At 42.8% G+C, this 26,444-nt stretch overlaps 1 protein-coding gene across 5 annotated transcripts in view; it reads left to right on the top strand.

The window, feature by feature from the left end:
- Positions 1–26,444, top strand: part of LOC120064159 (nectin-4-like) — a 60,826-nt gene that overhangs the window by 13,787 nt on the left and 20,595 nt on the right. For 2 of the 5 annotated variants that reach the window (XM_039014537.1, XM_039014536.1), the window contains exons 4-9: positions 280–585; positions 4,911–5,013; positions 17,450–17,604; positions 21,983–22,088; positions 22,212–22,254; positions 22,352–22,412. In XM_039014537.1, coding sequence (XP_038870465.1) covers positions 280–585; positions 4,911–5,013; positions 17,450–17,604; positions 21,983–22,088; positions 22,212–22,254; positions 22,352–22,378 — 740 coding nt within the window. In that variant the 3' untranslated portion in view covers positions 22,379–22,412. Of the gene's footprint in view, positions 1–279; positions 586–4,910; positions 5,014–17,449; positions 17,605–21,982; positions 22,089–22,211; positions 22,255–22,351; positions 22,413–23,093; positions 23,694–26,444 lie in introns of those variants that run through there. The other 3 variants (XM_039014534.1, XR_005478574.1, XR_005478575.1) reach the window with 3 other exon arrangements.

The raw sequence follows: 26,444 nt of genomic DNA, 5'->3' as shown, positions 1-26,444 counted from the left end.
ATCCTTGCTATTTATTAGAAAGCAGCATCAAGCTCATCACCTTGCACTTTCACCACCCTGTGAAACTTAATACCTCAGGTGCCGGTACCTCACACCAGAGGGTGAGCTAAAACCGGATTTGCTGTACAGTAAATGTGTAGATACTAATGATGCTTACTGCAACATGAGCATTTGAAAATGTTTCACATGACTGGCTGTGTGTTTGTTTTTTCACTGAAATTTACAATTAGTGACTAGTTCATATTTTCTGTTCTCTATTTGTTTGTTTGCTGGTCATAGTACCTCCAGTGATGAGTGTTACAGTCGATGTCCCTCCTGTCGTTGGAGAGAATGAGGTTTTCTTGGCATCCTGTTTGGCTGCTGGTGCCAAGCCACGGGCAGAAGTGAGGTGGAACACGGATGCATTCGGCAGTTTGGTGAGGACGGTGACCAACTCCACCCAGCACGCCAACGGCACCACCACGGTAGTCAGCCACCTGCTCGGGGTGCCAACCAGAGCAGCCAATCAGCAGCAGGTTCAGTGTGTGGTCAACCAGTCTGCCCTGGCAACAGAGAGGACCCTGGCCTACACAATCAACATCAACTGTAAGTATGAACTCTCTGCCTTCACTGGCTGTGGGCCTAGTAGCACCTCTAACCAGTCTGTGTGTGTGTGTAGTAGGCCTCTACTCTAACCATGGAGCCTGTTCTGCGGCTTCTGCCCTGACCACATTTGGCAGGAGGTTAGGAAGTGCAACTCAGTTTCCACCTCTTTTTGTGGGCAGTGTGTGCATAGCCTGTCTTCTTTTGAGAGTCAGGTCTGCCTACGGCTGCCTTTTTCAATAGCAAGGCTATGCTCACTGAGTCTGTACATAGTCAAGGCTTTCCCTAATTTTGGGTCAGTCAAAGTGGTCAAGTATTCTGTCACTGTGTACTCCTTGTTTAGGGCCAAATAGCATTCTAGTTTGCTCTGTTATTTTGTTAATTCTTTCCAATGTGTCAAGTAGTTATCTTTTAGTTTTCTCATGATTTGATTGGGTTTAATTGTGTTGCTTTCTTGGGGCTCTGTGGGGTCTGTTTGTGTTTGTGAACCGAGCCTCATGACCAGCTTGCTTAGGGGACTCTTCTCCAGCTTCATCTCTCTGTAGGTGATGGCTTTGTTATGGAAGGTTTGGGAATCGCTTCCTTTTAGGTAGTTGTAGAATTTAAAGGCTTTTCTGGATTTTGATATTTAGCGGATATCGGCCTAATTCTGCTCTGCAGGCATTATTTGGTGTTTTACGTTGTACACTGAGGATATTTTTGCAGAATTCTGCATGCGGATTCTCAATTTGGTGTTTGTCCCATTTTGTGAATTCTTGGTTGGTGAGCGGACCCCAGATCTCACAACCATGAAGGGCAATGGGTTCTACAACTGATTCAAGTATTTTTAGCCAGATCCTAATTGGGATGTCGAATTTTATGTTCCTTTTGATGGCATAGATGGCCCTTCTTGCCTTGTCTCTCAGATCGTTCACAGCTTTCTGGAAGTTACTTGTGGCGCTAATGTTTAGGCCGAGGTATGTATAGTTTTTTAGGTGCTCTAGGTCAACAGTGTCTAGATTGTGGTGTCTGTATTTGTGGTCCTGGCAACTGGAACATTATTTTTGTCTTACTAAGATTTACTGTCAGGGCCCAGGTCTGACAGAATCTGTGCAGAACATCTAGGTGATGCTCTAGGCCATCCTTGGTTGTGGACAAAAGCACCAGATCATCAGCAAACAGTAGACATTTAACTTCAGATTCTAGTAGGGTGAGCCCGGGTGCTGCAGACTGTTCTAGTGCCCTCACCAATTCCTTGATATACACAGTGCATTCGGAAAGTATTCAGACCCTGTTACTTTTTCCACATTTTGTTACGTTACAGCCTTATTCTAAAATGTATACATTTTTCCCCTAATCGATCTATACACAATACCCCATAATGAAAAAGGAAAAACAGGTTTTTTGAAATGTTTGAAAATTTACAAAAATAATGAAATATCACATTTACTTAAGTATTCAGATCCTTTACTCAGTACTTTGTTGAAGTACCTTTGGTAATGATTACAGCCTTTAAGTATTCTTGGATATTATGATACAACCTTAGCACACATGTATTTTGGAGTTACTCCCATTCTTCTCTGCAGACCCTCTCAAGCTCTGTCAGGTTGGATGGGGAGCGTCGCTGCACAGCTATTTTCAGGTGTCTCCAGAGATGTTCGATCGGGTTCAAGTCCGGGCTCTGGCTGGGCCACTCAAGGACATTTAGAGACTTGTCCCGAAGCCACTCCTGCGTTGTTTTGGCTGTTTGCTTAGGGTCGTTGTCCTGTAGGAAGGCGAACCTCCGCCCCAATCTGAGGTCCCGAGTGCTCTGGAGCAGGTTTTCATCAAGGATCCCTCTGTACTTTGCTCCCTTCATTTTTCCCTCGATCCTGACTAGTCATCCCCCCCATCATAATGCTGCCACCACCATGCTTAACCGTAGGGATGGTGCAAAGTTCCTCCAGACGTGATGCTTGACATTCAGGCCAAAGAGTTCAATCTTGGTTTCATCAGACCAGAGAATCTTGTTTCTCATGGTCTGAGAGTCCTTTAGGTGCCTTTTGGCAAACTCCAAGCGGGCTGTGATGTGCCTTTTACTGATGATTGGCTTCCGTTTGACCACTCTACCATAAAGTCCTGATTGGTAGAGTGCTGATGGTTGTCCTTCTGGAAGGTTCTCCCATCTCCACAGAGGAACTCTAGAGCTCTGTAAGAGTGACCATCGGGTTCTTAATCACCTCCCTGACCAAGGCCCTTCTCCCCCGATTGCTCAGTTTGGCTGGGCGGCCAGCTCTAGGAAGAGTCTTGGTGGTTTCAAATTTCTTCCATTTAAGAATGATGGAGACCACTGTGTTCTTGCAGACCTTCGATACAGCAGGCTTTTTTTTTTGCCCCTCCCCAGATCTGTGCCTCGACACAGTCCTGTCTCGGAGCTCTACGGACAATTCCTTCGACCTCATGGCTTGGTTTTTGCTCTGCCATGCACTGTCAACTGTGGGACCTTATATAGACAGGTATGGGCCTTAACAAATCATGTCCGATCAATTGGATTTACCACAGGTGGACTCCAAGTTGTAGAAACATCTCAAGGATGATCAATGGAACCAGGATGCTCCTGAGCTCAATTTCGAGTCTCATAGCAAAGGGTCTGAATACTTATGTACAGTTGAAATCGGAAGTTTACATACACTTAGGTTGGAGTCATTAACTTGTTTTTCAACCACTCCACACATTTCTTGTTAACAAACTATAGTTTTGGCAAGTCGGTTAGGACATCTACTTTGTGCATGACACAAGTAATTTTTCCAACAATTGTTTACAGACAGATTATTTCACTTATAATTCACTGTATCACAATTCCAGTGGGTCAGAAGTTTACATACACTAAGGTGGCTGTGCCTTTAAACAGCTTGGGAAATTCCAGAAAATTATATTATGCTTTAGAAGCTTCTGATAGGCTAATTGACATCATTTGAGTCAATTGGAGGTGTACCTGTGGATGTATTTCAAGGCCTACCTTCAAACTCAGTGCCTCTTTGCTTGACATCATGGGGAAATCAAAAGAAATCTGTCTGGATCATCCTTGGGAGCAATTTCCAAATGCCTGAAGGTACCACATTCATCTGTACAAACAATAGTATGCAAGTATAAACACCATGGGACCACGCAGCCGTCATACCGCTCAGGAAGGAGATGTGTTCTGTCACCTAGAGATGAACGTACTTTGGTGCGGAAAGTGCAAATCAATCCCAGAACAACAGCGTCGACATAACCTGAAAGGCCGCTCAGCAAGGAAGAAGCCATTAAAAAGCCAGACTACGGTTTGCAACTGCACATGGGGCCGAAGATGGTACTTTTTGGAGAAATGTCTTCTAGTCTGATGAAACAAAAATAGAACTGTTTGGCCATAATGACCATCGTAATGTTGGTAAGATAAAGGGGGAGGCTTGCAAGCTGAAGAACACCATCCCAACCATGAAGCACAGGGGTGGCAGCATCATGTTGTGGGGGTGCTTTGATGCAGGAGGGACTGGTGCACTTAACAAAATAGATGGCTTCATGAGGATGGAAAATTATGTGGATATATTGAAGCAACATCTCAAGAGATCAGTCAGGAAGTTAAAGCTTGGTCGCAAATGGGTCTTCCAAATGGACAATGACCCCAAGCATACTTCCAAAGTTGTGGCAAAATGGCTTAAGGACAACAAAGTCAAGGTATTGGAGTGGCCATCACAAAGCCTTGACCTCAATCCTATAGATAATATGTGTGCACAACTGAAAAAGTGTGTGCGCGCAAGGAGGCCTACAAATCTGACTCAGTTACACCAGCTCTGTCAGGAGGAATGAGCCAAAATTCACCCAACTTATTGTGGGATGCTTGTGGAAGGCTATCTGAAACATTTGACCCAAGTTAAACAATTTAAAGGCAATGCTACCAAATACGAATTGAGTGTATGTAAACTTCTGACCCACTGGGAATGTGATGAAAGAAATAAAAGCTGAAATAAATAATTCTCTCTACTATTATTCTGACATTTCACATTCTTAAAATAAAGTGGTGATCCTAACTGACCTAAGACAGGGAATTTTTACTAGGATTAAATGTCAGGAATTGTGAAAAATTTAGTTTAAATGTACTTGTCTAAGGTGTATGTAAACTTCCGACTTCCAACTGTAAATAAGGCATCCCTGTCTCACCCCACGGCCCTGTGGAAAGAAATGTGTGTGTTGCCAATTTTAAATGCACACTTGTTTGTGCACACTTGTTTGTGTACATGGATTTTGTAATGTTGTATGTTTTTTCCACCAACACCACTTTCCATCAATTTGTATAACAGACACTCATGCCTCTCTCTCCCTCTCCATAGATCCACCTCAGACAGTGAACATTACTCTTAGTGAGGCCTCCCCAGCCACAGTGTTCCTATGTGTAGCAGATAGCAACCCAAAAGCCATCTACACCTGGACCAGGTAGCCTATGCTTTCACACACCTACAGTGCCTTTAGAAGGTATTCAGAAGCCTTGACTTATTCCACATTTTGTTGTTACAGCATGATTTCAAAATGGATTAAATTGATTTATGTTCTTCTGCACACAATACCCCATAATGATAAAGTGAAAACATGTATTATTATCAAATTTATTGAAAATGAAATACATAAATATCTTTAAGTTTTTCCACCCCTGAGTCAATACATGTTAGAATCACCTTCGGCAGTAATTAAAGCTGTGAGTCTTTCTGGGTTAAGTATCTAAGAGCTTTTCACTCCTGGATCGTGCAGCATTTGCCCATTTTATTGTTTTACAAATTGTTTAAGCTCTCAAATTGGTTATTTATCATTGCTAGACAACTATTTTCACATCTGGCCATAGTTTTTCAAATAGATTTAAGTCAAAACTGTAACTTGGCCATTCAGTGACATTCACTGTCTTCTTGGTAAGTAACTCTAGTGTGGATTTGGCCTTGTGTTTGAGGTAATTGTGCTGCTGAAAGATTAATTAATCTCCCAGTGTTTGGTGGAAAGCAGACTGAACCAGGTTTTCCTCTAGGATTTAGCCTGTGCTTAGCTCCATTCGGTTTTTCTTTTATCCAGTCCTTAACGATTACAAGCATACTCATAACATGATGCAGCCACAACTCTGCTTAAAAATATGGAGAGTGGAACTCAGTAATGTGTTGTATTGGATTTGCCCCAAACATAACACTTTGTATTCAGGACAAAAAGTGAATTGCTTTGCCACATTTTTTTAGGTATTACTTTAGTGCCTTATTGCAAACAGGATGCATGTTTTGGAATATTTGTATTCTGTATAGACTTCCTTCTTTTCACTCTGTCAATTAGGTTTGTATTGTGGAGTAACTACAATGTTGTTGATCCATCTCCTATCACAGACATTAAGCTATGTAACTGTTGTAAAGTCCCCATTGGCCTCATGATGAAATCCCTGAGCAGTGTCCTTACTCTCTGGCAACGAAGTTAGGAAGGACGCCTGTATCTTAAAAAAATAAAATAATAATAATAATCAATAAATTGTGTCGGGGGGTAGATCAGCTTTAATATTGAAGTTAAATTGTAGCTTCCATCAATATAATTGTCTAAATAATTTTCAATCCCCCATATTTTTTTTGTATGTGTATATGCATATATACTGTACATACAGTAACAGTCAAAAGTTTGGACACATACTCATTCCAGGGTTTTTCTTTATTTTTACTATGTTCTGCATTGTAGAATAATAGTGAAGACATCAAAACTATGAAATAACACATGGAATTGTGTAGTAACCAAAAAAGTGTTAAACAAATCAAAATATATTTTAGATTTGAGGTTCTTCAAAGTAGCCACCCTTTGCCTTGGTGACAGCTTTGCACACTCTTGCAATCCAATATTTATTTTTTCATTTCATGCTGTTGGTTGTAAGTGCATTTGATTTAGTGGCCCTAGCGTTGAGAAGGCAAAGTGTTCCCATTTTGAACTATTTCATATGTTTGAAGGTAAAACTCTGCCTACCAAGCAAGTCCAGAAAGCAAATCAAGTGCACCTATAGGCGTACCGCTGGCCATTCAGATCACCATGTCTGCAGTTTCCTCACGCCTTAGACTGTAAAAAGAAGCCTCGAACGCACAGCAAAATTGATCATGTGAGATTTCAAAACTTTTAAACCCATGACTAGAGAGAGACTCAACGAATACAGCAAAGAGCTGCTGTTTTTGAGTATGGACATATTTAAGTTGTTATTCATTGACCCCAACATATACATGTAAAGTAATCAATAAGTTTTAGTATGATAACATGAATAAGTATATTTCAAGCTAGAATACAACAGTCCCTCTTTTTTGAATAGTAGCTCCATACTGTTCAAAATTATATACACTTTGAAATTACTTATAAATGAACAGAAGAGAAAACATGATTAATATTCTCAATTGATTTGTATGTTTACACCTCTAAGATTTATGGCCTCTGACTATGTAATCTTCTTCCATGGTTTAAGGCCCTGGTCTCAAACTTATAATCACACTATACACACTTTTACCCCCACCCCCCTATCTGCCATTACCCTTCCTGTTGTACAACTGATAATGAATTTCAGCTGGAGCTTGTGACTTTCTCTTCCTCCTTTGGGATCCTAAGGGAGTGATAGCAAAAGTCTTGAAATGAACAAGAAAACACAAAATATAACAAGTATTAGTAATGCATTAAGCTATGCATATTCATATATAGCAAAAACCGAAGTTTGATAACATGACGATTTCCACTCTCCCTTAGCCTGACTCTATACCTTCGGGATACTGTTCTGCTGGGGTCCACAAAAATGAAAGCCCTAAAATAAAATCACAGCAGCACCCAGTCTTCCCCGTCAGTTAGCAGGTGTTCCCACGCCATATCACCCTCACTTCGCCCTCTATTTGCGTGCTATGTGCAGTCGACTAATATAATACAAACCCTTCCCCCTCCTGAGTCTAAGATGTGCAATGCATCTCTGTGGCTAGGCAGGTGGTGTTATTGTCCCAGCCCAAGTCCAGAACCTTTGGTACTCCCCCACACATCTCCCGGTCTTCTTATCAGTCAGGAGAAGCCTTGTGATTAGGAAGTGCACATTCTTGCAGCCTGCCGCAGTCCACTAGTTTCAGAGACGGTTCCCCTTTGTACTTTGCCTCCGGCCACAAATACATTTGCACATAAATCATTCCATCTAACCCATAACACTTTAACTACTACTGCTAGGCCACTTATATAGTTATAAACAAACTAAAACATGCTCAAGTCAATTAGTCAGTTTCCAACAGTCCCTCATCTGGAACAATGATCACTCACATGTTCCACACCACCAAGAAAACATATTAACTGGAACAGGGAAGAGAGAATACATGTTTAATTTCACACCACCCTTGATGAGAATCAGATTGGGCTAGACCACAAAGCCCCTACCAGCAATGTCCCAATTATGGTTAGCCCAAACTACAATCTAGTGGGATTTCTGATAACCTCCCTCTCGGAAGAGACAAAAAGATAAGGTTTCCCTGGGAGGAATCCTCCATAGACTCACTTTGTGCTCTCCTCACAGTTTAGGGGCAGCGGCCTGTTGAAAAGGCACACACACACGTCTATATAAGGTCCCACAGTTGACAGTGCATGTCAGAGCAAAAACCAAGCCATTAGGTTGAAGGAATTGTCCGTGGAGCGCAGAGACGGGATTGTGTCGAGGCACAGATCTGGGGAAGGTTACACAAAAATTTCTGCAGCATTGAAGGTCTGCAAGAACACAGTGGCCTCCATTCTTAAATGGAAGAAGTTTAGAACCACCAAGACACTTTATAGAGCTGGCCGCCCGGTCAAACTGAGCAATCGGCGGAGAAGGGCCTTGGTCAGGGAGGTGACCAAGATCCCGATGGTCACTCTGACAGAGCTCCAGAGTTTCTCTGTGGAGATGGGAGAACCTTCCAGAAGGACAACCATCTCTGCAGCACACCACCAGTCAGGCCTTTATGGTAGAGTGGCCAGACGGAAGCCACTCCTCAGTAAAAGGCACATGACAGGCCGCTTGGAGTTTTCCAAAAGGCACCTAAAGACATCAGACCATGAGAAACAAGATTCTCTGGTCTGATGAAACCAAGATTGAACTATTTGGCCTGAATGCCAAGTGTCAGTCACGTCTGGAGGAAACCTGGCACCATCCCTACGGTGAAGCATGGTGGTGGCAGAATCATGCTGTGGGGATGTTTTTCAGCATCAGGGACTGGGAGACTAGTCAGGGTTGTGGCAAAGATGAACGGAGCAAAATACAGAGAGATTTTGATGAAAACCTGCTCCAGAGCGCTCAGGACCTCAGACTGGGGTGAAAGTTCACCTTCCAACAGGACAACGACCCTAAACACACAGCCAAGACAACGCAGGAGTGGCTTCAGGACAAGTCTCTGAATGTCTTTGAGTGGCCCAGCCAGAGCCCGAACTTTAACCTGATCGAACATCTCTGGAGAGACCTGAAAATGGCTGTTCAGCAACGCACCCCATCTAACCTGACAGAGCTTGAGAGGATCTGCAGAGGAGAATGAGAGAAACTCTTGTAAATCGGGCAGAGGCTTTGGAGTAATTTGATCTGGGTCACGTGTTATTCACCCTTCCCAGGGAACGGCATTAACGCCGCAGGATTCAAATCAGATTTAGAATTTTCCCTATTTAACATTATCTCCCATTTTGTCCATCTCACACTAGTAACGTGCTGTTAACTATGGTTGCTACTGCGTGTGAAACATACAAATCCACTTTTTGAGCCATTATAATCGAAGCGGTGTTATGCGAAACCATTTCTGTCGCTGGTACTGCCCTTAGACACGACTGCATTCCTCTGGCCACCGAGACACGACTGCATTCCTCTGGCCACCGAGTCACTACAATTCATTACTGGTCTCTCTTTTCTCCCATGATTTTGCGTAACTACAATGAACTTCCTGCTCATTAACAATTTTATTTTAGGTTTGGTAAACCCAATGCTGGCGCTTGACACAATTACTTTTTTAATCTCAACAATTACAATTGTTTCCTTAACTCTACAAACAATTACTCACAATATTAACTCCACTGTAATTTCTCTAGAGGACCCCTCATGGGTAGTAGTTGTATAACTTTCTATTCTGCCCATTACCCTGCTAATCTAATTATTTTCTGTTGTAAATTTTGCCAATTTGACGACGGCCAAATTCCGCTATGCGTTACTCCCAACTCCGGCCGTTTTCAGGAGTGCTTGCTGTTTCTCACTAGTCAGTGAAGAAAATGTCTGCACAGCCGCACTTACCCCGGAATGAGTCAGTGCAGAGGGCTCAGGCACCACCATAAAGTCTCTCGCCAAATTTGCCGCATTGGTGACAAGGTTCAGTGGCTTTTCACTGCCGAATGTATGTCCACTCTCAGCTTGATTTAAATGTTCTTTCTCTTGAATCCATTACTGGTACCTGGGATATGGGTAACAGCGACTACCTGCACTGCACAGTGAGAGGAATTAGATTCCACTCTCAATGCCCTCCATCATTACTTTAAGACGTGAAGGTCAGTCAATACGGAAAGTTTCAAGAACTTTGAAAGTTGCTTCAAGTGCAGTTGAAAAAAACATCAAGCGCTGTGATGAAACTGGCTCTCATGGGGACCGCCACAGGAAAGGATGACCAATAGTTACCTCTCCTGAAGAGGATAAGTTCATTAGAGTTACCAGCCCCAGAAATTGCAAACCAAATAAATTCTTCAGTGTTCAAGTAACAGACACATCTCAACATCAACTGTTCAGAGGAGACTGCGTGAATCAGGCCCACTACTAAAGGACACTAATAAGAAGAAGAGAACTTGCTTGGGCGCAGAAACACAAGCAATGGACATTCGACCGGTGGAAATCTGTCCTTTGGTCTGATGAGTTCAAATTTGAGATATTTGGTTCCAACCACCCTGTCTTTGTGAGACGTAGAGTAGGTGAACGGATGATCTCTCCATGTGTGGTTCCCACCGTGAAGCATGGAGGAGAAGGTGTGATGGTGTAGGTGTGTTTTGCTGGTGACACTGTCAGTGATTTATTTAGAATTCAAGGCACAGTTAACCTGCATGGCTACCACAGCATTCTGCGGCGAAACGCCATCCCATCTGGTTTGGGCTTAGTGGGACTATCATTTGTTTTTCAACAGGACAATGACCCAACACACCTCCAGGCTGTGTAAAGGCTATTTGACCAAGAATGAGAGTGATGGAGTCCTGCATCCGATGACCTGGCTCCACAATCACCTGACCTCAACCCAATTGAGATGGTTTCGGATGAGTCGGACCGCAGAGTAAAGGAAAGCAGCCAACAAGTGCTCAGCATATGTGGGAACTACTTCAAGACTGTTGGATAAGCATTCCAGGTGAAGCTGGTTGAGAGAATACCAAGAGTGTGCAAAGCTGTCATCCAGGCAAAGGGTGGCTACTTTGAAAAATCAAATATATATTTTGATTGGTTTAACACTTTTTTTGGTTGCTACATGATTCCATATGTGTTATTTCATAGTTGTGATGTCTTCACTGCTATTCTACAATGTAGAAAATAGTACAAATAAATAAAAACCTGTTGAATGAGTAGGTATGTCCAAACTTTTGACTGGTACTGTGGGTGCCTAATTATTTGGTCATGGGACCTAATGCCTTGTATTAAAAACCATACTGAAGCGTCTGCCAATTTACTACTGGAGAATACAGGAGACTTATTGTCTTATACCAGTGTCACGCCTCTACTATCACTGTTGTTGACAACACACACAACCAAAAGTATTCACAGTTGTCTTCCTATTTCCACATAATCTGTTACGGTTCCCCACCCCAATAGGGCGTAAACCAACCTCTCTCCTTATTGATAATGATAATACACACATCACTTTTTTTAAATCCAATATTCTATCGCTTTTCCAACCATGGAGGGTCTCCTCCAGAACTTATAGGCAAACTTCTATCGCCATCCACTATCCCACTCACTGACCATGTACAATGTTTAATTTTTCAGAAATCTCCTGTTCTCCACCGTATGCACTTCCTTCCTTTTGTACTTCTACATGGACTACTACTCTACAACCTACCGTACTAGTACACAAGCACGCCAATTTATCCATAGACACACACACACACACACACACTACGGCCACACGGCCACTACGGCTGGGCTTTCACCCCCCCCGCCTTACGGGTCTAGCAGGGAGTCAACCCCACTCTGGATTTACCCTCAGCAGGACCACCCTGTTTGGGACTTACCCTTCCAAGGACCTACCCTCTGCAGGGACCGTTCTGTTTGGGACTTACCCTTCTGGGATTTACCCTCCGCAGGGACCACCCTGTTCGGGACTTACTCTAAATCTACGACCAGTCATAACACAATGGGCTTACTGAATAAAAAAAAATAACGGAATGGAGCTTAGCACAGGCAAAATTCTAGAGGAAGACCTGGTTCAATTTGCTTTCCACCAGATACTAGGAGATGAATTCCCCTTTCAGCAGGATAATAAGCTTAAACACAAGGCTAAATCTACACTGGAGTTTATTACCAAGAAGATTGTAAATATTCCTGAGTGGCTGAGTTAGTTTTGACCTAAAATCTACTTTCAATCTATGGCAAGACCTGAACATGGTTGTGTAGCAATGATCAACAACCAATTTGACAGACCTTGAAGAATAATGGGCAAATGTTGCACAATCCAGGTGTGGAAAGGTCTTAGAGACTTGCCCAGAAAGAATCACAGCTGTAGTCCTTGCCAAATGTGCTTCTACAAAGTATTGACTGAGATTTCTCTGTTTCCTTTTCAATAAATGTGCAAACAATTTCACACTTGTCTAGATAGGTTCATCCTTCACATGGATGTGTGGTGGGTGATCATGATGGATAAGTCATCGGCTGAACATGGACAGTGATATTGGAACAAACACAAAATATGACATCCTATCTAACTAAATTAGGATTTAGTCATTTTAGTCATCTAGCTAGCGAACTACCTAAGTACAATAACAGTACAATAGTAGAAAAACCATATCAGAAAACCTGATGGACTGAAGTTGGAGCATAGCTAGACATCTTTTACATGGTAGCTAGCTATATTCAGAGATTTTTTTCTACAGTATTCACAACATATTGACACAATTACAATATTTTATAGAATAACATTTCATCAATTACATGTGGAGAAAAAAAATGTGTGTGAACATTAGCAAGCCAGCAGCAGATGACAGAATGTGAATTCTCTCCTCGCCTTCCCTCTCCCCGCTGTTAGCTTTCAGCTATCATTGTCTAACTGGCTAGGTTTAGGATATTTACTAGCCAAAACCAGTGACAAACTCAACTATGCTATCGACATATGGCAGTACATAACTTGCTTATTTTGCCAGCTAGAAAGAAATGGCCACACATTCATTCAGAAACAGAAGGAGAGGATAGATAGTTAGCTAGAGCAATAGCTGTCGCTACCTGTTGCCTCTTCAAGCAGCATTGCAACTAACATTATTCAGCGCTGCAAATACAGACCTTTTTAACAAAATGATTTAGTCTTTCAAGTGACATTATTGATAAAACATTTTCATAACCAATTTGACAACTTTCTTACCTCAACTGATCCACCAGGTTTCCATTTTGAAGCCATCACCTACTCGGGCAGTTAGGCTAATGGAGGATTTGCTCAGTGACTTTTCATTGTCAAGTGTAAATGGCAGTTTTCAGAAATAAAATCTGTGATTGGACCGTAGTGTTGTTAAGGCTTTAAACAATCAAACTTTATTCCGAAATTAGAACACTCTGGCTGGAAAGGGTTTTAAGCATGAACTTCCTAGTGACCAACTGTCATTAAGTTACAGGAAATGCATAGTAAACCCTCTTAACAGTGCAGCTCTTGATTGTCACAAGAGCTTGCAAAGATTGTAGAACTGGGAGTGGACATATGAGATGCTCAACCTTTATCAACAAAGCTATAAAACCACTTAATTTGGTACAACACTTCCACTAACGGTTGGCACAAATGGAACAGATTTGTTGCCCCGAAATATGAAAATGAGCCCATGCCAGCACATTGCCCCCATCAACATTTCAAACTACAGTGAATGTAAGGTAAACAAGTAATTTTCAAAAATAACACCTGATTTCAACTGTAAAAATACAATATTTTTACTGCAACTCAGTAGCTTGTAACTTTCTGTCCAATTACAGGTAATATTTAAGTGTGTGCCATTAGCACATCTGAAGTATCCTATAAGTATAACTGTAGAACCTGTAATTCGTTCTACCTGAAACCAGAGGGTTCTTCATGAGAGGGTTCTAAATGGAGTTCAAAAGGGTTCCCCTACCTACAGGTACAAAACAAAGGGTTCTATGTAGTGATGTTAGGTTTGATACCGAAGCTCTGATGCATGTGCCGAAATCGCTAAGCAGCTAACTTCGAAGCAGTGTGCAGATGCGTATCACTTTATCACAAGTACGCCAATGACGTCCAAAGCTTAGTTTGATCACGTGCTTTTTCAAAATGCAAGATCCCACTGATTTTCGCAATAGTTCCAGTGCTTTCATCGATTCCAAGCTGCTTTCAAACACCTACCTCTACTGGACACCTAACTTACAAATATTGTAAGGATTTTGTACATGTAGTTTCACCTGACCGGTAGTTTAGCAGGTAGAGTAGGGTACTATGGAACATTCAGGGTTGTATGAGGTCGAATCCCCTTGATTTTGATCCACTATTTTGAAAATTGTTCTAACCACACTGCACTGTTGTTCAAATATTTGGATTTATTTATTATAGTATAAGCTTCTGTCTTAAGCATCCTAAATAATGCCATATATTCCGTATATTCCATTCTGAATGCATATTGTGGGTGAATAAAAGTTAATTATTGCATATTGCCACTCAGACTGGATTCCAATAGGAATTAGACATCACTTTGCAAGCCAGAGTAATGTGACTTGATGCTGGTTTTTGCAGATGACCAGTATATACTGGTACACTGCTGACCCGTATTGAAAACACAACCAAGGCTGGTCACCAGTAAAAACACTACCAAGGCTGGTCATGCGCCAAACGCAATCTTCGCTCTCTCATCTTCTATCCTATCATCTCTCCCTTCTGCTAAATCATTCTCCCTCTTGTCCCCTGATTCTGCCTCTTGGACCCTACTCTCCTCCCATTCCGCATCCTATTGACTCACACTGTCCCCTTTCCTCCCGGCTGGCTCAGCCCTCCACTCCTGCTCCGTGGCTGAGGGACTCATTGTGAGCTTACAGAACAGGGCTGTTGGCAGCTGTGCGGAAATGGAAGAAAACTAAATTTCCATGGGACCGATCATCCTTGCACTCCTCTCTACCTTTTCACTGCTTAAGCCACTTTCTATCACTCTCAATTTCAAACCTCTTATTCCTCCACCCCCTCTGCGGACGACTTTATCAACAACTTTTAAAACCACTTTGAAAAGAAAGTTGACGACATCCGTTCCTCATTCACTCAGCCTATTGAGTCCACTGGTCCCACTCACACAAAAATACCCTTGACCTCTTTCTCCCCTCTCTTTCCAGAGGAAATCCTGCGACTAATGAGGTATAGCCGCCTGACAACCTGCCCGCTCGACCCCATCTCCTACCTTCTCCAGACCATCTCTGGACACCTTCTCCCATTCCTGACCACTAGCTGCGTCCCTTCTGAATTCAATATGTCCCAAGTCACTACCCTCCTCAAGAAACCAATCCCTTGACCCCTCCTCAATCCCCGTTATTTTCTTTCCAAAACTTGAGCACGATGTCTCTTACCAACTCTCTCGCTATCTCTCTCAAAACAATCTTCTTGACCATAACCAGTCAGGATTCAATACTCCGCGAGTGGCGCAGTGGTCTAAGGCACTGCATCGCAGTGCTAGCTGTGCCACTACAAATTCTGGGTTTGAGTCCAGGCTCTGTCGCAGTCGGCCGCGACCGTAAGGCAAATGGGATGGTGCACTGTCCAGTTTAGGGGAGGGTTTGGCCGGCAGGGATGTCCTTGTCCCATCTCGCACTAGCGACTCCTGTGGCGGGCCGGGCGTTGTGCACGCTAAAACGGTCGCCAGATGTACTGTGTTTCCTCCAACACATTGGTGCGGCTGGCTTCCGGGTTAAGTGGGCATTGTTAAGAAGCAGTGCGGCTTGGTTGGGTTGTGTTTCGGAAGACGTACAGCTCTCGACCTTCGCCTCTCCCGAGTCCGTACGGGAGAGTTGCAGCGATGAGACAAGACTGTAACTACCAATTGGATATCATGAAATGTGTGAGAAAAGGGGTAAAAAGAAAATAAAGGATTCAATACTGGTCACTAAACAGAAACTGCTCTTCTCTGTGTCACGGAGGCTCTCCGCACTGCCAAAGCTGACTCTCCTCAGAAACTCCCCCTCCCTACCTTCAGGCTATGCTCAAACCCTACACCCCAACCATACTACTATGTTCTTCCACATCCTGTTCTTTTGGCCCTCCCACCCCTACAGGAGGGCAGCTCCCGTTCAGGATGAGAACATCCTCATAGATCTTTCGACTGCCTTTGACACCCTCTCAGGGCTGGGTGTCTAGGGCTCTGCGTACATTTGGATTGCATCCTACCTGGCAGGCCGCTTATACCAGGTGGCATAGAGATGATCTGTGTCTGCACCACATACTCTCACTACTAGTGTCCCCCAGGGCTCGGTTCTAGGCCCTCTTCTCTCTATACACCAAATCACTCAGCTCCGTCATATCCTAACATGGTCTCTCCTGTCATTGCTATGCGGCTGACACATACTTTTTCCCTTCCCCTTCTGACACCCAGGTGGCGACACGCATTTGGCAGATATCTCAGCTTGGAATTTTGTCCCACCACCTCGACAAGACGGAGCTGATCTTCCTCCAGGGGAAGGCCTGCCCGCTCCAAGACCTCTCCATCACGATTGACAACTCCACTTGTGTCCCCCTCCCAGAGTGCAAAGAACATTGGCATGAACCCGGAGAACACAAACACAACATCGTTCTCTGCAAATATCAAAGCAGTGACTCGCACCTGCAGGTTCATGCTCTACAACATCCGTAGAGTATGACTTTACCTCATACAAGAAGCGGCGCAGGTCCTAATCCAGGCACTTGTCATCGCCCGCCTGGACTACAGCAACTCGCTGTTGGCTGGCCTCCCTGCTTGTGCCATCAAACCCCTGCAACTTATCCAGAAGGCTGCAACCCACCTGGTGTTCAACCCGCTCCTCCGCACACTCCACTGGCTTCCAGTCTAAGCTCGAATCCACTACAAGACCATGGTACTTGTCTATGGAGCAGCAACAGAAACTCCCCCTCCCTACCTTCAGGCTATGCTCAAACCCTACACCCCAACCATACTACTCTGTTCTTCCACATCCTGTTCTTTTGGCCCTCCCACCCCTACAGGAGGGCAGCTCCCGTTCATCCCAGTCCAAGCTCTTCTCTGTCATGGCACCCCAGTGATGGAACCAGCTTCCCTCTGAAGCCCATCTTCCAAAAACATCTGAAGCCCTACCTCTTCAAAGTGTATTCTAAATAATCCCACAGCACCCCCACCCCACCTCCCATTAACTCCAAAAAATGTGTTTGGTGAACTAACACTCGCACTTTTTTTCCCCCCCTTACTAGCTCTGTGTTTACTGATAGCTACTTTATTGAGGAAAAATGTGCTTACTATGACTGTGATATGTGATTGTCCGACCTAGCTATTTTAGGTTGAATACACTAACTTGCTCTGGATGAGAGCATCTGCTAAATGGCTAAAATGTAAATGTCACCAGCGAAAACAAAGGCGTTTTACTAGCTAAAACACAACGAAGGCTGCTCACCAGCCTATGCTTGTCTGCTGTCTTTTTCAGCAGGGTCAGCCCTTCTCCTCACATTCTCTCTCTCTCCCCCAGAGTGGGACAGCCATGGCCTCAGTCTGCAGTGAGAGCAGAGGGAGACACACTGCACCTCATCAGCCTCAGCTCTGAGTTGAATGGCCTCTACACCTGTGAGGCCTCCAATCCTTACGGACGAGCAACTGGCTCTCAATATGTGCATGTCGCCTCCAGTAAGAACACCTGAGAGAGAAAAAATCTAAATACACACACACATGCAGGCACACATATACACAATTCATGATGGTTGCTTTACTGGCTGCTTATACTTGAATTGTTATATTAGGGACAATTATGTGAAATGTGATGTAGCATGTATGTATACCAAAGTTGAGCAAGATGCTCACTTATATTTCACTGCGTGTGTTAGTATCAGACGTATGGCCTCATCTTTTTCTACAGGAAGGTTTAAAAACTAAGATTGTCATGATTAGGGCTGTTATGGTGACCGTATTACTGGCACAACGGCGGTCACGAGTCATGATGGCAGTCAAATTCCATGTGACCGTTTAGTCACGGTAGTTAGGCTTCTCCCAGCTCTGATGCTGCTGATGGTCATTAGTAGCCTACCGAACTTGCTAACTGCCTGGTACTCAGCACTATTGTCCCTCTAATCACTCAGACATCAATGCAATTGTAATTTAAAATCTAATCAAACACTTCATGAGAGCCCATGAGCTCATGTTGCGAAACATTTCTATAGGCTATGCAATTGCGTGAGAAAACAGTGATGGCCTGTATTAAAAAGAGGATCCCATCAGCTTTCTATAGGCTAGGCCTACTGTATTTATTTATTAATTTATGTGTCAACTTTCCTAATATTAAGCACATTGTTGATCTTTACTACAGGAGTATAGCCTACCTGGCTGGCATGAAAATGAATCACGGGAAAAGCGTCCTCCATTCACTATTTAAGTGCATAGATTTTTATTTTTGTCCTGACCCTGTTTCGATACAGGTGCATGATAATGGTCCATTCTAAATCAAAACAAATTTCATAGATTATTTAGTATATGTAAAGACAAGATTAAATCAAGAATTGTCTGATGGGTGACAATATTAGCCTATCATTTGTGAATGATGCCCAGCTTGTATGCAGTAAGACACTCATTTTGCGACTGTTTCAAATCATAGTTGCACACCTCATGTAGCCTAGCCCATAGGCCTATATGTTTTGATAAGGTTTGTATCACAACTAAAGTGGCAAAATAACTTCTTAAAATTAAGCACATTAATCTGCTTTACAACTGGTGTAGAGCCTAACTGGCATACAGATTTTCACCATGAAAAAATGCACATTATAATTTTTTTATTTCACCTTTATTTAACTAGGCAAGTCAGTTAAGAACAAATTCTTATTTTCAATGACGGCCTAGGAACAGTGGGTTAACTGCCTTGTTCAGGGGCAGAACGACATATTGTTACCTTGTTAGTTCAGGGATTGGATCTTGCAACTTTTCGGTTACTATTCCAACGCTCTAACCACTAGACTACCTGCCGCCCCAATAAAAGCTTTACATGCATAAATCACATTTGTGGTCACTTAATAATGGTGTTTTCCCGCTAATGGAACATTCACGCTAATAGCCTACTGCCATGTGCGCATTGCTGCGCTTATAATGTGAAGAAATAGCCTAATAGTTTATCAACATTTTAAGCTAAACATTCAAATCTGTTGTGTCAGCCTCATTGCTTAAAAAAGTTTTTTTGATGCTAGTGGTTGTATTAATTTGGGATCTATCCCATCCCACAACTGTCCTAGACTATGTTTTGGAATATTTATTTATTGCACAGAATAGGTCAACTTACAAGTCATCAACTGGCAGCTTCATTAAATAGTACCCACAAAACACCAGTCTCAACGTCAACAGTGAAGAGGCGACTCCGGGATACTGGCCTTCTAGGCAGAGTTGCAAAGAAAAAGCCATCTCTCAGACTGACAATTAAAAAGAAAAGATTAAGATGTGTAAAGGATGTGTTCCTCTGTTCCACTGGACAGAGGAACTCTGCCTAGAAGGCCAGCATCCCAGAGTTGCCTCTTCACTGTTGACATTGAGACTGGTGTTTTGTGGGTACTATTTAATGAAGCTGCCAGTTGAGGACTTGTGAGGCGTCTGTTTCTCAAACTAGACACTCTAATGTACTTGTCCTCTTGCTCAGTTCTGCACCGGGGCCTCCCACTCCTCTTTCTATTCTGGTTAGAGACAGTTTGCCCTATTCTGTGAAGGAAGTAGTACACAGCATTGTACGAGATCTTCAGTTTCTTGGCAATTTCTCGCATGGAATAGCCTTCATTTCTCAGAACAAGAATACACTGACGAGTTTCAGAAGAAAGCACTTTGTTTCTGGCTGTTTTGAGCCTGTAATCAAATCAAAGTTTATTTGTCACGTCCGCTGAATACAACAGGTGTAGAACTTACACTTACCAACAGTGCAATTTTTAAGTAAGAAATAGGTATGAGTTGAACAGTAAGTAAAGAAATAAAAAACAACAGTAAAAAGACAGTGAAAAATAAGAGTAGCAAGGCTATATACATTAGCGAGGCTATATACAGGCACCGGTTAGTCAGGCTAATTGAGGTAGTATGTACATTAATGTATAGTTAAAGTGACTATGCATATATGATAAACAGAGAGTAGCAGCAGCGTAAAAAGACGGGTTGGGGGGTACACAATGCAAATAGTGCTGGTAGCCATTTGATTACCTGTTCAGGAGTCTTATGGCGTGGGGGTAAAAGCTGTTAAGAAGCCTTTTGGTCCTAGACTTGGCGCGCCGGTACCGCTTGCCATGTGGTAGTAGAGAGAACAGTCTATGACTGGGGTGGCTTTGTCGTGCCCTCTTCACGACTGTCTTGGTGTGTTTGGACCATTCTAGTTTGTTGGTGATGTGGACACCAAAGAACTTGAAGCTCTCAACCTGCTCCACTACAGCCCTGTCAATGAGAATGGGGGCGTGCTCAGTCCTCCTTTTCCTGTAGTCCATAATCATCTCCTTAGTCTTAGTTACATTGAGGGAGAGGTTGTTATTCTGGCACCACCCGGCCAGGTCTCTGACCTCCCTATAGGCTGTCTCTTCATTGTCGGAGATCAGGCCTAACACTGTTGTGTCGTCTGCAAACTTAATGATGGTGTTGGAGTCGTGCCTGGCCAGGCAGTCGCGGGTGAACAGGGAGTACAGGAGGGGACTGAGCACGCACCCCTGAGGGGCTCCAGTGTGGAGGATCAGCGTGGCGAATGTGTTGCTACCTTCCCTCACCACCTGGGGGCGGCCCGTCAGGAAGTGCAGGATCCAGTTGCAGAGGGAGGTGTTTAGTCTCAGGATCCTTAGCTTAGTGATGAGCTTTGAGGGTACTATGGTGTTGAACGCTGAGCTGTAATCAATGAATAGCATTCTCACGTAGATGTTTCTTTTGTCCAGGTGGGAAAGGGCAGTGTGGAGTGCAATAAAGATTGCATCATCTGTGGATCTGTTTGGGTGGTATGCAAATTGGAGTGGGTCTAGGGTTTCTGGGATAATGGTGTTGATGTGAGCCATTACCAGCCTTTCAAAGCACTTCATGGCTTTGATCAAACTCACATATGCTGATGCTCCAGATACTCAGCTAGTTTAAAGAAGGACAGTTTTATTGCTTCCTTAATCAGAACAACCGTTTTCAGCTGTGCTAACATAATTGGAAAATTATTTTCTAATGATCAATTAGCCTTTTAAAATTATGAACTTGGATTAGCCAACACAACGTGCCATTGGAACACAGGAGTGAGGGTCTCTGTACGCCTATGTCGATATTCCATAAAAAATCTGCCGTTTCCGGCTACAATAGTAATTTACAACATTAACAATGTCTATACTGTATTTTTGATCAATTTTATGTTATTTTAATGGATAAAAAATAAGGACATTTCTAAGTGACTCCAAACTTTTGAACGGTAGTGAATATACTGTATTTTATACCATCTATTGCACCTTGCCTATGCCTCTCGGCCATATCCATATACTTTAATGTACATATTCTCATTCACCCCATTAGATTTGTATGTATTAGGTAGTTGTTGGGGAATTGTTAGATTACTTGTTAGATATTACTGCACTGTTGGAACTAGATGCACAAGCAATTCGCTCCACTCACATTAAAATCCGCTAACCATGTGTATGGGCCCAATAACATTTGACTTGATTGTTGTGACGGTATAGGCTATATTACATGGATTTATTAGACTTTTTAAAATGCTGATGTTCCAAAGGTCTGCATCAGTGTCTTGTAGGCTGTGCCTGGAAACCAGGAGATGCTAAACGTGTTAATGCCAATTAACGTCAATCACCGTGAGACCGACAGTTATTTGCTTGACAATCACAGGCTGAAGAAATTACATGACCACCACAGACCTAGTCATGATACACACTTTTAGCTAATTGCATATGTACACATATAACCTTCTAGCATTATCACTTTGCTTACAGGAAAGTGTTTGCATTAGCATGATTGCTAGGGCATATATTGTAGTTGTAAATGCAGGCTGTTTATATTAACTGTATCCCCCCTCTCCTCACAGATATCTCTGCTGCCTGTTGGGTTCTACTTGTCATTATATTTCTGATTGTTGCTGCTGCTGCTGCTGGACTCATATGGTACCGGTGGAAAAATGGAAAATGTCTTTGGTAACGTCAGCTTCTCAAAATCAAGCACTGAATTTTGCATAGTGAAAAATGTAATTATATTGAATTATCATACATTGATTTTGCTTTCAAATCCATGTTCTCTTTTTCTGGATAATATCCCAGGAGTTCATTCATGGGCGATCACCAGTTCGAGGCACAATCACAGGTATGTGACTATGTTACAGGCCACCATTGTTGCATGACTAACCTATCTCAACCACTTTTTGCTCTGTAATAATACTGTTAAAATGTCTAATGACAAGGTTGAGGAAGATGAAGCTGGGGTGTAAACCAAGAGGGCAGATAAGGAAGAAGTATCATAAGGTAGGGTACATACCCTTTTATTCTTTATTTTTCAAAACACATTTGAAATATTATTCCCCTAAAAAAATGTAAAGGTCTATTTATTGTGTTAGCTTGAAGAAGTCGCCAGACAGGCTGAGAGCAAATGCCATAAGAGTGTTAGATGTGTAGGCTCGGCCCTAATTTATGTGTTCTCTGTCACTTGGAGCTGCATTGCAAATGGTCCAGGAACACAAGGAAAGGACAATTCCCAAAGACTAGTCAGCCCTCCCCCTTTGAGGGCCCAGAATGTATCTCTGTTACAGTATCCAGAGGACTGACTATTGAATGTGTGATAGATACCAAAAATGGATACTATGGAATTATTCTATCTAAAACTTCTTCACTGAGGATAACCTGAATTTGATCTATGTGGCTGTATGTTCTCTGTGGTAACTTGTATCTGTACAGGGTTAACTTTAAATTACCCTATGCATATAGTTGTGTGGTCCTCTCAGAAATTCTGTCTTATTTACATTGGTCTTAGATTGGTCTTAGATGCCTGTTGAGATTGGTCCTTGGTGGTCAGGTTACGCTGTAAACTTGGTATTGTTTGATTGGTCGGTGGTTTTGGGTTGACAAGGTTACACCTTCAGATGTTATAAATGTTCTCTCTTATCCTGTTGATGAGGGAAGGTTGTATGATCAATTCTCATTTCCTAGGCTTCATGTTAGCATCACCTACTTGGTATGGCTACTGCTCAGCATCTGACCGCAAGGCGCTTCAGAGTGTTGTGCATACAGACCAATACATCACTGGGCCCAAGCTTTCTCCCATCCAGGACTGATATACCAGACGGTGTCAGAGGAAGGCCCTAAAAATTGTCAGACTCCATCCATCCCAGTCATAGACTGTTCTCTCTGCTACCGCACTGCAAGCTGTACCAGACCACCAAGTCTAGGTCCAAAAGACTCCTTAACAGCTTCTACCCCAATCCATATGACTGTTGAACAGTTAATCAAATGGCTACACAGACTATTTTGTATTGACCACCCCCCTCCTACGCTTCAACAAGTTACTGAGTAAAGGGTCTGAATACTTATGTAAATGTGATATTTCAGTTTGTTTTTAATACATTTGCAAAAAATTACAAACGCCTGTTTTTGCTTTGTCAACATGGGGTATTGTGTGTAAATTGAGGTGGGGAAACTACAGTTTACATTTTTAAGTAATTAATTTGCATTTTATTGCATGACAAGTATTTGATCACCTACCAACCAGTAAGAATTCCGGCTCTCACAGACCTGTTAGTTTTTCTTTAAGAAGCCCTCCTGTTCTCCACTCATTACCTGTATTAACTGCACCTGTTTGAACTCGTTACCTGTATAAAAGACACCTGTCCACACACTCAAAAAGATTTGGCATGGGTCCTGAGATCCTCAAAAGGTTCTACAGCTGCAACATCGAGAGCATCCTGACCGGTTGCATCACTGCCTGGTACGGCACTTGAACTTTACATTAATGTACATACTACCTCAATTAGCCTGACTAACCGGTGCCTGTATATAGCCTCGCTAATGTATATAGCCTCGCTACTCTTATTTTTCACTGTCTTTTTACTGTTGTTTTTTATTTCTTTACTTACTGTTCAACTCATACCTATTTTTTACTTAAAAATTGCACTGTTGGTAAGTGTAAGTTCTACACCTGTTGTATTCAGCGCACGTGACAAATAAACTTTGATTTGATTACAGGCTCAAAACAGCCAGAAACGAAGTGCTTTCTTCTGAAACTCGTCAGTGTATTCTTGTTCTGAGAAATGAAGGCTATTCCATGCGAGAAATTGCCAAGAAACTGAAGATTTCGTACAATGCTTCAGAGGGTAGTGCATACAGCCCAATACATCACTGGGGCAAAGCTGCCTGCCATCCAGGACCTCTACACCAGGCGGTGTCAGAGGAAGGCCCTAAAAATTGTCAAAGACCCCAGCCCCCCCAGTCATAGACTGTTCTCTCTACCACCGCATGGCAAGCGGTACCGGAGTGCCAAGTCTAGGACAAAAAGGCTTCTCAACAGTTTTTACCCCCAACCCCTCTTTTACGTTGCTGCTACTCTCTGTTTATCTTATATGCATAGTCACTTTAACCATACATCCGTGTACATACTACCTCAATTGGCCCGACCAACCAGTGCTCCCGCACATTGGCTAACTGGGCTATCTGCATTGTATCCAGTGGTGGGCCGTCAGGGCCACAGGTTGAGATTTGGAGGGCTGGTCTTTATGTTAGATCTTTTATCCAATCATATTCAGCCATCATGTGTTGCCAGGGGTCTAAAATCTGCCCTCAGGCCTTCAGAATCAACAGTGCGGACGCTTGTAGCTTAAAGTGAATGGAAATGAAAATTTAGTGTCAACCAATCAGCTTTAGAGTTGGCTATTGTACGCCTGCTGGCTAGCTCCAGTGTTACACAGGAGCCAGCTAGCAGGCGTAGTGCGTGCACGTCTTTTGATTGGATTACCAATATTGAGAGGCAGGTCCTATGAGCAGGTCTATGCAGAACCTCAGAACTAGGAAACTGAATTTGATAAACGAATTAATTTGCGTACTACTAAGCTGTTTTTTCAACCCACAATGGCGGAAGGAGGAGAAGATATCGATTTGGTCGAGGATATAATTATAACGCCATTCTCAAGACGAACTTTTCAAGAAAAGTTAGACATTGTAAGGAGAGGTCGCCCGACGCCGACGCTACAAAGCCTGTCACAGGCGGGAAAGGGGTTCGTTCGCCACTTTCAAAGTTCCAACTACGAGCGCTATCAATGGCTCACAGGCTCCGAGAAGCACTGCAAACTGTACTGCTGGGAATGCCTATTATTTGCAAGTGATCGATTTGGTGTTTCGAGCCACACTAGTTTTGCAAACTTGAGTTGTCTAACCAAGGCAGCAACGAGACACCAAAGTACGGCTGGGCACTTACAAGCAATGGTGCTTTTGAAAACTTTTGGGGACACCCGAGTGGATCTACAGCTCAAGTTCACCCAGCGCACGCAGAGGCCCAGCACAAGGAGACCCTCGCACATACTACCAACAACTCCACAGCAATATTCTGGACAACATTCTTTGCCAGATACGAAACAGGTTTCAAGACCACAAAAAATGTATGTTTCTCTCCCTCCTGGACCCCCAGCACTTTCAGACCTACCGGAAAAATTCCCGCAAACAGCCTTCTCCAGCTTAACAGAGAGTCACGGAACACTGTTAGACCTATCCAAGCTAAAAACAGAACTGACTGTAAGGTATGCTATGACTGATTTTGAAGGGAAAAGTCCCTCTGATCTCCTTGATTTCCTTAAGCAGAAAAATCTGAATGAGGACATGGGGCAACTTTACACATTGGCATGTGTGACAGTGACTATCCCTGTGTCCACGGCTTCTGTCGAGCGGTCATTCTCGGCCTTAAAGCGAATCAAAACGTATTCCAGAAATGCTACTGGACAGACTTGGCTTTCAGCATTAGCCTCCATGTCGATAGAAAAGGACTTATTGGTGGAACTAAAACGCACAGATAGACTGTACAACAGAGTCATTGAAGTCTTCTTGAGGAAAGAAAGGAGGAAGGATTTTGTGTTCAAATAATCAGTCTTTGGTGAGTAGGCATACAATGCATTTTATTTTTTTATTAAATGTGTATGTATGTTTCGCATTTTATTTCGTTAATATTAAATAGCCTATATATTAACAAAATAAAATGGCAAATAGCCTATGTTGCAAATTATTTGTTTTCTTTCTTTTATTTTCAGTGAATAGTTATGTGTCTTTATCATCACGTTGAAACTGCTGTGGGTGCGACAATGCGCTGATTAGTGAACACATTGTATTTTTTGGGGGGGGGGGGTACTTAAAGCTCAAAGTTTGTGGACCAGAAATGGATAGAAGAAGAATATTAATATAACTCTGTTGCACTCGACTATGTTCTTGCCTATTAGTTGAACTGTACTGTATTGTACTCTTCCCCTGCAATTCTCTGAATAAAAATGTCAATTTCAAGGTGACGCAACGCCTGGTTATACT

The sequence above is a fragment of the Salvelinus namaycush genome, chromosome 19 (assembly GCF_016432855.1).
Source record: "Salvelinus namaycush isolate Seneca chromosome 19, SaNama_1.0, whole genome shotgun sequence".
NCBI classification, from domain to species: Eukaryota; Metazoa; Chordata; class Actinopteri; order Salmoniformes; family Salmonidae; genus Salvelinus; species Salvelinus namaycush.
This window is presented reverse-complemented; position numbering and strand designations above follow the sequence as displayed.